Source organism: Jatropha curcas, chromosome 1 (assembly GCF_041381405.1).
Source record: "Jatropha curcas cultivar XTBG-Jc1 chromosome 1, XTBG_Jcur_1.0, whole genome shotgun sequence".
Taxonomy (NCBI): Eukaryota; Viridiplantae; Streptophyta; class Magnoliopsida; order Malpighiales; family Euphorbiaceae; genus Jatropha; species Jatropha curcas.
In genome coordinates this window covers 2,166,230-2,179,202 of record NC_143151.1, presented here as the reverse complement: position 1 = coordinate 2,179,202, position 12,973 = coordinate 2,166,230, and the positions used below count along the sequence as shown (strand labels likewise).

Sequence of the window (12,973 nt, the reverse complement as noted above, 5' to 3'; positions counted from 1 at the left end):
TATAAATTCACTGTACATAATTTACCCTAGCATTTACCGTGCAGAATTTACCCAAGGAGAGAATTTGGTCAGCAACAGCGATGGGGTGACAGCCAACGAGATTTCGTTATCCACTTATGAACGTTACGAACTCCTCAAAAATAAATAAATTAAAAAAAAAAAGAATCTGACTGTAACAAAAATGGCGGTTTCTCCTTCATCTCTGCTGCTCCCAATTGGTACGGGCTTCATTTTCTACAATTAATTTCCCAAAATCAATTTATCCTATCTAATTAATTAATCAATCAATCAATCAATTCGAGAAGCATACGTTTCTGTTTAATCAAATTAAGCAAAAACTCCAAGATATTGTTGATGAATTAGATTATAATTGTTGTTCTAGGCTCTGTTTCTCTGCAAAGTTTGCATGCCAGTCGCCATGGCAGTTCCTGTGATAAAGTTCGGAGCTTGGCTTCAAATTTGGAGTTGACAGTTAGAGCGTCGAGGACAGGAAATTCGAACAAGGATGCCATGGGTTCAATTAAGCGTAGGGATGTGCTAGGGCTTGGTTTTGGGGTTTCGAGCCTTCTAATAGACTCATGTAATGCCATTGGAGCTGGCTTGCCTCCGGAAGATAAGCCAAAACTATGTGATGATACTTGCGAGAAGGAGCTTGAAAATGTATGGTGAGATAACATATTCCCCTAATCTGCTCATTTCTCCTTCGTTTTATTTTATTTTACTTTATTTGCTTTGTTTTGTTTCTGACAAGTAAAATGTATAAAAACTTGTTTGGTATAAATGAATTCCGGAAAAGTGGAATTTCATGCTTGGTATAATGAAAATGTGCATTTCAAATATTGGAAATATTCAATTTGCTAGCAAATTGGAATCAAGAAGGGAAACTTGATTTATAGGATAAATTTCAAGTATTCATTTTCAGAATATTACTCCTATTTATTCCATCCTTTTTCTAGTTTAGACCCTTAATTTCAATAAAGATCCTATCTTAGCATGTATCGGTGAATTTCAGGACCATCTTTGGAAGTTTTATTGGTGCATTTCAGAACCATCTTGATAAGTTTTACCTTGTTTTGCGATGTGCTGTTTTCCTACATTTGGTCACTAATTTGGATAAATGAAGTAATTACTTATTACCTTGCAAGTTTGCAATATACCTTATATTTTTGTTTTGTTCTAGACATGATTAAGCCATTACTGTGCATATTGTTGAGATGCACTGCCAGTTCACACTTGAATTGGAGGCTTATTGAGGCATATTTGGGTTCTAAATTGAAAGGTTCAACAGTATTATGATGCTGTTGCTACTAAAAACACTTTATTGTTGTGGTAAAATATATGTATACATGCATTTAGCAGACCGTTGGTTCTGGTTAAACTAGCTTTTGGCCTAGAATGTTGATGTTCAGTACTAAACATGGATGTAATTCTGTTTGCTGAAGGTACCTATGGTGACTACCGAGTCTGGGTTGCAATACAAGGATATTAAAGTTGGTAAGGGCCCTAGTCCACCAATTGGTTTTCAGGTGCGTAAATTCCTGTGTCTTGTGTGAATTAAACTAGAAACACAAGGAAGAATACATATAGCTCCAAATGTGAAAACTTTGAGGACCTACAACAATCTAGTTAATGGATAAATTAGCTGATTATGTTTTTCTTGACCTGCATAGACAGAGTTTGAAGATTGTATCCATCTTCTTTGACCTATTATTATTTGTATAGTCTTTTCAAACAGCCTTTGGGGGTCTACTGGGGTCTTGCATCAGGTGATGAGATTTGATGTATTTTCCTAACTCTCAAACCTTTATTGTATACCACTGGAGTTAGTTTAAATGCTACACTAAATTTTAGGCTGGGATCAGTGCAAAAGTTTTGAACTTCCAAAGACCCGAAAAGGCCTTTATTGTCCGTGGTGTCATAATGAGATGCCTGGTTGCATACCAGCATCAGGCTTCCTCGCTCTGCTGAAATTTGGCTTTTCAGTTGAGGACAGCAACCATACTTTTTGAGCAGGAGCATTAGTACCTATGGTCAATGTTTCCAATTTACATGTTTTCTTAATTTATGTACAAAGCTTGTTTTTCTCAGAAGAATCAAAACCGCCATAGATTGAATTAGGCTTCTATAAAACTGAATTTTTTTTTTTTTTTTTTGTCAAGATATTTGAAATTTGAGGTAGAGGTAGATCAAACACAGGGTTTATGACCACCATTCTTTAGTGACTCCGACTAACATCTTGATTCATTCAATTTACTTGTATCAGTTATGAGAGGAGAAAACCAGTTCTCTCTCAGACTGCAAATGCTTGAAATTTTTATTTGTCTTCTGACCTTCTGATTCTGTTTTATGCCCATATCTTCTCTCTCTGACCCTGTCTGATGCCAGTATCATTCATAATCACAGGTAGCAGCTAATTATGTTGCAATGGTTCCCTCTGGCCAAATATTTGACAGGTAAATCTTCACAAGTGTAATATATTTATTTTAACTGGTAAAATATTGAAAAAATTGCTTGTGGCTTTTCGTAGAATTTTATACTTAGTTTTACATGTTTTCTACTAGTATAAAATCTGGACTTTACAAAGGGAGGTCTCGGCATAAGTATATGCTATGATAGCTTGCTTGCCAGCAGTTGATTTTTCCCATGCAAATTAATGATTTGCAATGTTGAATTTTTGGATGCTGGAATAAGTTGGTAATAAAACGAGTTTAGATTCCAACAACAGTTTTTTATGATATATTTGTGTAGAAATTATTCTTGTACTTTGTATAGGTCCCACAAAGGGTACTCGGTTTGATGAAACTTTTCTTATAATAAATTTTTTTTTTTTTTTTTGGTAGTTCACTGGAGAAAGGACAGATCTATATTTTCCGCGTTGGCTCTGGTCAGGTAAGCCCTATACATGATTCTCTGTAAATTTTGGTAACTCGTAAAATTCTCCCTCCCCTCAGACAAATAGTTATAAAGATGTATTAAAGCTCAGTCTGTATTACTCATCTAAGTTTGTTTATTGTAATTAGCACCATTTGTGCATGTACATTTAAACTTTAATGTTTTTCAATTAGTTCTGTGAAGCCAACATTTTCAAAAGAATCAAAAACCTACTCTCTTTAAACAGAACAATATATTTTGTCACTCCTGATGTTTTTCTGCACTTGCTTTTGATATTCAATTTAAATGCCTATAATAGGTGATCAAAGGACTTGATGAAGGGATTCTGAGCATGAAAGTTGGAGGGAAGCGTCGGCTCTACATTCCAGGATTGGTAATTTATTTTTTCCTCAACAATTTACTTAAAGAAATAAAAAAATGATGGATAGATGTTATTTGTTTAGCACTCTTGACAACAACCATACAAGTATCTCTATTTTCTGAAAAAATATTACAATAATTGTTTGGTTAATCTTCTTGTCATTAGTTGGCATTCCCAAAAGGTCTCACTTCAGCTCCAGGAAGGCCAAGGGTGGCTCCGAATAGTCCTGTAATATTTGATGTCAGTTTGGAATACATACCGGGTCTTGAAATCGACGAAGAGTAGAAGCATTTTGCATCTCCATCTCAAATTTGTGATTGTTCTTCACCAATATGTGAGTTGTTGCTTTATGTACCTTCATTTGTTCAATTCTTTCCCCCCAGTATTGTACCAATTGAGAAGTATTGATATAAGCTATGAAGATTAATATCAAGAAGAAGAGCTCAACATCTCTTTTTTACCATTAGAAGCCTTTCTTTTCTTCTTCTTTTTCTTCTTCAAATTTGAGACCAAGTAGATAAACCGCTGACCTACTTTTCATACCTTTATCTTTATGATATCAGCTCATAGTGGATAGTGAGGTATCTGCTAATTGGTTATGGTTTTATGTTGTAAAACTACAGAACCACACATATTATCATTATTGAAGTTTATGAGCTGAAATTTTGGGCAAATCAATGGCAACTTAAGAAAATAATATAGCTTGCTTTTGACATGAAAGAACATCTAATAGATAAATTATGGCCATTGATTTTGATGGAAGTTAATTTTATAACACAGGTGACGGGGCTGGGAACCCGAGTCATTTCCACTCAACCGAACCTCTGTTATTGGAGTTGTATTTTCATTAATATAGCTTTCTGAATTTTGTATTAACAAATTTTATAAAAAAAATAACTAAGAAATAGAATTTATAATTTACCACTAATTATTCGTGCTCAACAATGAATGGCCCTATTAAATAATAAGGATTTAAAAATTTTTGTACTCAAAAAGAGTATTTTTCATTTTTATGAATTAGATTAATTATAATATTTTACTGTTAAAATCGTTATAATAACTTTATTCTGTCAATAATAATGAATTGGGCAATATTAGCCATATCATGAGAGAGCAAAGGCAAGAGATTCTAAGGAGGATCATTTAATATTTCAAAAAAAAAAAAAAGGATAATTTAAATAACCAATCAGTATAAAAATTAACATCTCGAAAAAAAAAAAAAAGAAAAATCCATATATAATTTACTTGCTAATCCTATTATTAACTAAACATTGGAGTGAAAATATATTTTTGAACATTTGCATTTGTAGTATTTATTTATGACAGTGCCTAAAATAGAGAAACTATAAATAACAAACTTTACATAAGTTTCTTTTTTTTTTTTTTTTCATAATTTATCCAAATTACATAAATAAGCATCAAATGGACCTTGGACTTTCAAAAGCCCAAGGCAACATCAAAAGGGCGGGAAAATTGCGAAGAACCAAAGACAAAGACGATGAAGTTCAAGGTTAAGCAGAGCACAAACTACCTGAAAATGAAATTTACTCTCCACAACCACCAACTCCATTCCAGTAAGATCCTCTATTTCATGTAAATTTTTATATGATTTTTAATTTTCTTTTTTAAGAGTGAAATTGGGAGCTTAAAAGGAGCAGTGCCGCACTGTTGTAAGTTAACGTCGCCGTTGAAGAAAGCCTAAGCGACGTCGTTTCATCTCAGGTTCTCCTAACCTCTGCTTTTCTCTCGACTTCTTGAACCAATTTCTTAGTATGTCCCTTTGTTTTGGACTCCTATTATATTTCCTATTTCAATAATTTGATGGTTTTTCGATTTTGTAACTGGTGGATTATCTTTTTCTTATTTTTTTCTCGGATACAGAATAATAAATAAAGATGAAGATTTTAGCTTAAGTTCAGGGTCTTTTTGTGCTCATGCAAATGTACACCAGTGGGGTTTGCTGACGGAAGGTTATAAGGATTTGATTGCATAACTTCAAACGCTGATGATCAGAATAAAATAAAAAAAAAATGCTAGTTTAAGGGCAAAATTAGACTTGTAAATGGTAAATTATTCTTGTCAATCTAAACATTAAAAAAAATTATAAAAAAGGAGCATGAGACTTTTATCAAATGAAACAGTTCCCTGACTTATGTCAATGGCCATATTATTGTCTATTTTTGAATTTTTTATATGTTTATCCTTCAAGTTAATCTCTTATTTTGTGTTTGTTTGCTTGCAGTTGAGTCATTTGATATATAAATAAAGTTTTTTTTTTTTCTTGTTTTTCAATAAATTCATATCATGTTCGTAATCCTAAGGTAAATGAATGTTCAATTACTGCTTTTCCAAACATGTTAAGACATAAGCAGACTTGAAGAATTTGGGGCACAGTTATTTATGGAGTTAAGCTGGTATAGGGTGTACGGGTGGTATATATTCACTTGCAGTACCTTTTTTTTAAAAATTTTTTTTTTTATCTATGTTCAATTTTAAATGTTTTTACTACTCTGGGTTCGATTAGATATTACGTAGTTTCATTTCCACTTGCCGCCATGCAAGTGTTCATTTAATTTTCCAAATGGTTTCTCTCGAAATACGTACTCTTACTTTGTTGTGAAGGAATTACATGTGGGTTTCCTCCATTAGAGGACAAAGACAAGTCACTCAAATTACTTGCAGGACTCGACCTCCACTAGCAAAAGAGTAAATTATCTGCAGACTCAATAAATCAATTTCAGCGAATGCATCAATGTTGCTTAAATATTCAGATTCTAGTTTTACCCATGGCTGAAAGCATTTAGCTGTTTTCTTTTATTTAGGGTGATGCAGGTATATAAAACTGGCATCTCCGTTTTTTTTGAAATCTCTCATGCTTAGTGTTAGGTCACATGACTCTGTCCAGATTTGGACTATTTCAGGTCCATCAACTATCTTTCCAAGCATCTTTACTGAAGTATCTGATTAGAGATCTGCTGAAGCACATCCTTGAATGCCATACTTTCTAGTAACTTGTGCAGGTTAGTCTCTCTGATCACTAACTGGTCAAAATAATAGGTTTGCGACCACCTATGGGACTTTTTCCATTCTGATCTTTTCATGAGCAACACTGCTAGTGTTAATTTCTAACAACAAAAGCATAAGGATTTACTTATTCTGAGGTCAACTTACAGCTCCAATAAAGGCGGCATCTTATGCTAGCTGCAGAGACTGATGCATCTTATATGCCATCTAATGAAACATGCATCAAGGACGTTATTTGTCATCACTTCTAATGTAGAGGATGTCTGTCATTACTCATTACTGCTTTACGGTTCACACACTTTTACAAATGAGATTAATTATCCCTTTTTAGGGATGTATTCTCTTTCCTGTAACCTTCTGTTTCTTCAAGTACAGCGCTAGTAATTAAAAAATTTTATCACTTGAAGGTATTAGTCAGTGAAAATAAATGGATTTCAGCTTTCATTTTGTTGCATGTTGCTCCTGTACCCTTCACAACCAATGCTGCCTACTGCGTCCTGGTCTTCTATCATTCAAATCTTGTCTTTTCTGCCGCAACCAAATGAAACTTATCATAGTTTGACAATGAATAAAATATGGAAAAAACACATGTTTTTGCACATCTCCCATGAAATGTTAAGGGAATTTGAAGAATGGTAGTTCAATTGATTTAAATATTCTTCAATTTTTCTCCTTAAATTTTAGAAAATTATTTGGTTTGACCACTTCAACTTGAAAGTTCGTGGAGAAACATCACTTGGCTCAACAAAATGAATGGAATGGATATGACAATAGTGAGCGGAAGGCATTGACAACCATAAGGCTAACTTCTTTCACCCAGGATCCTTCTCAAAAGACAATACTTTTGTGTTATACCATCATTGTGCTCAGGAAGTTGAATATCATGAACAGAAAAAATGTTATATACACATTCTTCCATAGACGGAGTATGATACTAAAAACGAAGTTGGTAACACCACCTTATCCCATTGCCATTCAAGAGTAATAATCACTTATTTACCCTGCCAAACATTATAAATTCCTGATCTATTATAAAGTCTTGATAGTGTTTGACAAAAATCATATTGCATTATTTATTTACTGAATAATATTGGATTAGTAGCATTTTTGTCGATTTTTATTTCCATTGTATGGTCCTGTGCGACACATGTTTGTATACTCATCTGTATACCGTATGGTATTGATCAAGTTAGAACCAAGTTCGTTAGGGTATAAAAATCTCAACATTGGTGTATTAAAATGTACCAGTTGATGTTAAATTGTTAGCGTCTTATTAGAAAATCATGATGTTTCTCGTTACGAATTGTGACTATAACCACTTAATGTTCCCCACTTATTGACCTTACTGATTACTTGATGCAGACATTTCAAAACTTATCCCTGTACTTCTACTTGCTTTTGCTGCCTGCCTGCCTGCGCCTCTCTTGTATATTCTCCTTGTATGATGGCAGCGTCCTCTTTGTAGTACTTGCGATTCACATTATATAACAAATGTGCTTTTCTTTAACCTTTTTATCCATCAGTGTTATCTGAATGAAAATTCCTTCTTTGTCCTACTTTTCAACTGTTGTCTTTTTCGTTTCATTTGGTTAATCCTGCTTTTAGGATTGTTTTCTCGACTCTTTGTAGGATTGTTAGTTGATCCCCACTATGTCATGAAGCCAGTGCTCAGTATTTCTTGTTTTCCCGCGAATCACTTAGTGGGATGTTAGTTTTGGTGAAAGTGTAAAAAAAGCAGGATAACGTGGGGTAGGAAAGGATGGAAGGGAAGGATCCAATGCCCTTTCTTTTTCTTTTTTTTTTTTAAATTAGTGGAAAGGCAATAGGCAAAGGAAGAAAATATAAAATTCCTTTCTCTTAGCATAAAAACAAATCATTTCAGTATGGAAAATTGGAAGAGAGAGAGAGAGAGAGAGAGAGAGAGAGAGAATTATTTTTACAAATTTTCTTTTATCAATTTCATGATGAATATCAATTTCATGATGTAAGAATATTTTCAAGATAAATAAAGTAGCAGTAATTTCATTTTCTTCCCATCTCATTCACACAAATGGAACTCTCTGCACATTTGCAGTTTTCCGGCTGCTTCTTTGTTCCTTTTCCACTCATCTCGTCCTTATTAACCAAGCATAGCATCTCTTGTGCTTTACATAGCGTACTGAAATCATGCAATGCAGCCCTCTTGTTCAATTTTTTTTTTTTTTTTTAAAAGGTAAATGTAACGCCCTGATTTTTCTGTCTAAAATAATAGTTTTACTGGTCTGTGAATAGTACCATCCGTTCGGGAATAAGCATTATTTTGGTCCGGAAAAATTACTATCTATGTGTCATATTTTATTTAATATTTTTGGAGTATGCATACATGATTTTTATGGGTAGAAAATAAGTAATGAATATTTTTTGGAGAATTTAGATATTCGTGAATAGTAAATTATGGTGTTATATTAAGTAAGGAAATTTGAGGAATTATTTTTAAGGATTAAATTTGAGAATTTTATGGAGACAAATAATATTTTGAAGGAATTTAATTGGAGATTGTTTGTGGCCATTAGATGAGATTACTTTTGATTTAATCTTAGCCATCCAATAGGAGAAAAGATTAAACTACCCTTTAGTTGCTTTATAAGTAACTCCAATTATTGAGCAAACACTTTCTTTTCTTCTTCTCCCATGTCCAACGCCAACTTCCTCTTTTCTTTTTCTCTTTGTTTTTCTCTTTGTTTTTCTTCTCTAATTCATAATCTAATTTTATAATTTATATGTTAAGTTAAGACGGTGTATCCGGCACCGAATGTGGCATTTACTGTTGAGTCTCTCGGGACTAGGCGGTGGGTGTTACAGTAAAAACTAAAGTAAAATAAAGGAAGCAGCATGGCTCGACTTTGATACCCATTTCTTGTAAAAAGCTTTTGTTACCAGGCTGCTATATCTAGAGTGTGTTATCGCTAGGCCCAGATTAAATCTTTTTTTTTTTTTTTTTTTTAGTTCTAATTTGTTCCTTGTTAAGAACTTCATTTTTCTCTTCTACGTCAATAAGCATGATTATTTGTTCTACCGTCTTATGAATCCACTGTCTTAAATTGTTTGACATCCATGGACTTCCAATTCCGCCTCCTCTTTGTTACATTTCAGCATCAAATGCCTTCTGGTTTCAATAGTAACTAAGCAGTTAAGTATAAACTATCATAATGATCTTACCGATGAATGACTACTCAACACATGGATAGTTCAAGGGAAGTGTTTTTGCTAAACTGTATATTTATTTGAAGGCAAGTAGTTCCAGAAATGAATAGAAATCAGTCATAATTGATTAAGCTAATAAAACAAACTAGTTTATCAAGAAATTCGGTAACTTTCTAATCCTTTTAAATCACCAACTACCAAAATATATAATAAAAATTCTTATGCATCACTAAGTGTTTCAATTATGGCTCTTCAGTTTGCATTTATCATCATTTGTTTTTGACTGATATGCATCAATATATGAAAATCGTGAGTAACAGTAGACTTTTGGATGTATTCCTTTGTCTATATGCAGACATTATATGATGATTTCTGGTTTTGTGGAATAAACTATTGCAAGGATTTTGACAATATGAGCTGTTGAAATTTGCTAATGCATAGTAATTGTGTCATTATTTAAGTGGCCTACAAGGTGATTGTTGCCGCACTTGCGTAGTGTTCAAGATTCTTGGTGGTTTTCCCCTTTGTGATTGTCTTGGAGAGGGCTGTTATACAAATTTAGGCTCTCTCGACAAATGTAAACGCGACAAAATTTTGCAATCAACTTGGACTTCCAAGTTTATTGCGTCAATCAAAACTTGAGCCGAAAGGTATGGTTCAGTGCATTTGTTCTTCATACTATTGATATATTTTCCTACTTGAAAAATTTTTTTCTTCAACTACACGTTCATTGTCATTGGTTTCTCATTTTCATAGTGGGAGCTACATATTATTGAAAACTACCTATTGATGATGGCAGGGGTTTTTTTAAAACATCCCCTTCAAATTCACTTTTTTGATGGCTTAGTTTATAAAACTTCAAAATAGCAATTGAAACCCTATTGGAATAGTATACTTTCCTTTATTCATAGTGGGAGGTACATATTATTTCAAAACCAACTTACTGTGATGGAAACATGTGCCTATTTTTGCAAATATCACCTTCAAGTGCACTTTTTGATGGATCAGTCAGAAGCTCAAAAGGTTGTTGAAACTGTCTGGTGCATTGGTTTTTGTTTTCACTGTTCAAATAAACAAAGACTTATTCTTTGATCCCTGAAGCATACATTAAAATTGCATCTGATTATTATTGGAGAATGTAAAGGTGTTGTATTACATCATGGTTAGTATGAAAATTCATTTGAAGGAATGTATCCATTCCAACAGTTTGACAATTGCATCCCTGTCTTCTACCTAATACCCACAAAGATCAAAAAAAGTGTGTTGTACTCAAACAAGCATTTTTTATTATATTTCTTAGTTTCCACAACTAAATTTCCTTTTTCAAAAAACTATATTTTATGCTCTGAAAGGGTCAAGATAGAAGTGAGACATATCTGTGATATCTATAAAATAGGAAATGAAAATGATTGAACTAGATTATACACAAGGGAGAAACATTAGCTAGGAGATGTTTGTAATGTTTAGTTTGGCAGGTAGGTGTACTCTTCTTGTGTTAAGCTAAAGAAACGTAGGAAACCTTTCAGATAGTCTAAAGCTAGCTTTCAGCAGTTATACAGTTGAGAAGTTTAGTTAACTTGTGGCCCCAGAAACCCTTATTCTCAAATTAGGTGACTAGGCGTCATATCAAATGAGGAAGACCAACGTTTTTCATCCGAACCTCAAGCAGAAAAGGACTTCTAATGGAGGGATCTGCAATGACAATGAAAAATAACTTATTATTTTTTGTTTGTTTGCTCCAATTAGTGTAACTGTTTAAAACTTTCCATAATTAGCATCAACATTCTTTCCATATCCTCTCTACCAACTAGATTTAGTTAAGCAGCCTTGATTAGAATTAATGATAACTATTAACTAGTTATTGGTCTATTTCATTATCAAATGGGAAAAATATTTACTGCAAAAAAAGTGTATATATATATACACACATAAATCTAAACAGAAGTTTATTATGCCAATAATGTAAACACAGGCATTCTTGAAAAACTTAGCATGACACGCTTGTCAGGTACATGTCATGTTGTGGTAGGTATAGTGTCAAAAAACTATACATCAAAACTAAAGCTTCAATGCTTTATAGAATTTCAAAGAATGGTATATTGCTGAGAAAACCTTTGTTTTGGCATTGAATGGCAGGTAAAGTACTTCCAGCTGGGAGACTGACGCAAGAATAATCCAAATGCTTGAAGTTCTTGTTAGTGGGCAAGTGTAAAAGAAGCTGAAGTTCCCTGTAGAAACAAACTGTTGAGAATTAGGGAACTCTCTGATGGCTACAGGAGTAGGTTAAACAGGTAAACAGTCAAGAAAGATTTCTACGTATGCAACGGTATTGTTGATATTGGTGATGCCATAAATGTGGAATTGAAGCTTCTTTATTGCTTTATTTACTGAACTAAGATAATTTATTTGAATGGGTATTACCTTTGTAGGGATTGCATTTTAAAATTCTCAAGGTCAGAGAGAGAGAGAGAGAGAGAGGGAGTGTGTTTTGTTGACAGTTGAAGAAAACGGCTGAGGTAGCAATGACAGTTACCAATAACTAGAGGAAAAGCTTTTGCTTGGGACAAATGGTGGGTTGTAAGATGAGAAATGGCTTTCTCTCATTGTTTCAACAAGCAATTTCTCCTACTTGGAGAATGGTAGGCCAACGGTCAAAAGAAGACGCACCATCTCTGCTTATTTTATTTTAAGTTTCATGTTATCTCATATGTTGTATTTCAGTATGCTATCCAAAAGTAAAACCGTATATTTCAATGTACACTATTTTTTTCTTAACAAATGACAATTACATAGTTTGAAAATAATAATTTCTGATTAGTAATTATATTAAGAGATTCAATTTCAATTGCTATACCTTAGTCAGATTTGTCCAAATATCAAATTTAGGAATTTTAGCATTCAAATTGATATTGGATTTAAAGAATATCCATTTCTGTGTAATTATTATTCTAATTAACTAAAAAATGTGATAGCTATTTTAAATTACTATTTTTTTAGATAAGATGATTAGGCTTAAGAGGGAAAATGGATCAAACTTTGGGTACTAAATTCTTTTTTTTTTTTCCTGAACCTCTAAGTATCTATAATCATATCCGTTTAACTGTCCACGTAATTTGATTATTTACTAATTATTCTATTAACCATAAGTATATATAATAATCCCAATATTTGAAAAGCAAAAGCATTAATTTTTTTTATTTCTAAGAATAGTTTTTATTTTAGTTGTTTTTTTTTTTTTTACGTTTCTGTGCTTAATTTCAGTTTAAACCTTAAAGAAGACAAAAGAGAAGAGAAGAGAAGCTTCCCACAATTAATTGTTTGCCTACCATCAAATGTTGCTAGACAAATCCTACCAAAACTACTAAATTACTCTTCGCTCACAAGAAATTAATTTCATGGTAGTTAAAAAAAGGAATTTAAATCAATAAAATTTAACTTTGTGATACTAAAATAATTTTACGAATTATTGAACTACAAGCTCAAGCATAAATTGCATTTTTTATTTACAAATTT

At 32.8% G+C, this 12,973-nt stretch overlaps 1 protein-coding gene and 1 long non-coding RNA gene across 8 annotated transcripts; both read left to right on the top strand.

Annotated features, from left to right (window-relative positions):
- The first annotated feature begins 71 nt into the window (after positions 1 to 71).
- On the top strand, positions 72 to 6,731 carry LOC149498790 (FKBP-like peptidyl-prolyl cis-trans isomerase family protein). 5 transcript variants are annotated; one of them, XR_016322635.1, is made up of 9 exons: positions 72 to 218; positions 383 to 660; positions 1,443 to 1,526; positions 2,404 to 2,453; positions 2,841 to 2,889; positions 3,191 to 3,265; positions 3,419 to 3,587; positions 4,034 to 6,085; positions 6,175 to 6,731. XR_016322635.1 is itself a non-coding variant. In XM_089726192.1 (8 exons), the coding sequence occupies exons 1-7, from the start codon at positions 182 to 184 to the stop codon at positions 3,536 to 3,538; spliced, it is 693 nt and encodes a 230-aa protein (XP_089582318.1). In that variant the 5' UTR covers positions 72 to 181; the 3' UTR covers positions 3,539 to 3,587; positions 4,034 to 6,731. The 5 variants fall into 5 exon arrangements, 2 of the variants coding, with proteins under 2 accessions (XP_089582318.1, XP_089582312.1); XR_016322636.1 differs by having other exon boundaries at positions 4,034 to 6,273; positions 6,427 to 6,731; XR_016322632.1 differs by lacking the exon at positions 6,175 to 6,731 and having other exon boundaries at positions 4,034 to 4,975; positions 5,135 to 5,391.
- Positions 6,732 to 8,868: 2,137 nt separating this feature from the next.
- On the top strand, positions 8,869 to 12,254 carry LOC149498789 (uncharacterized). 3 transcript variants are annotated; one of them, XR_016322639.1, is made up of 3 exons: positions 8,869 to 10,110; positions 11,597 to 11,751; positions 11,890 to 12,254. It is a non-coding gene; the product is annotated as an uncharacterized LOC149498789 (long non-coding RNA). The 3 variants fall into 3 exon arrangements; XR_016322643.1 differs by lacking the exon at positions 8,869 to 10,110 and adding an exon at positions 11,108 to 11,468; XR_016322642.1 differs by lacking the exon at positions 8,869 to 10,110 and adding an exon at positions 11,108 to 11,485.
- The last annotated feature ends 719 nt before the right edge of the window (positions 12,255 to 12,973 follow it).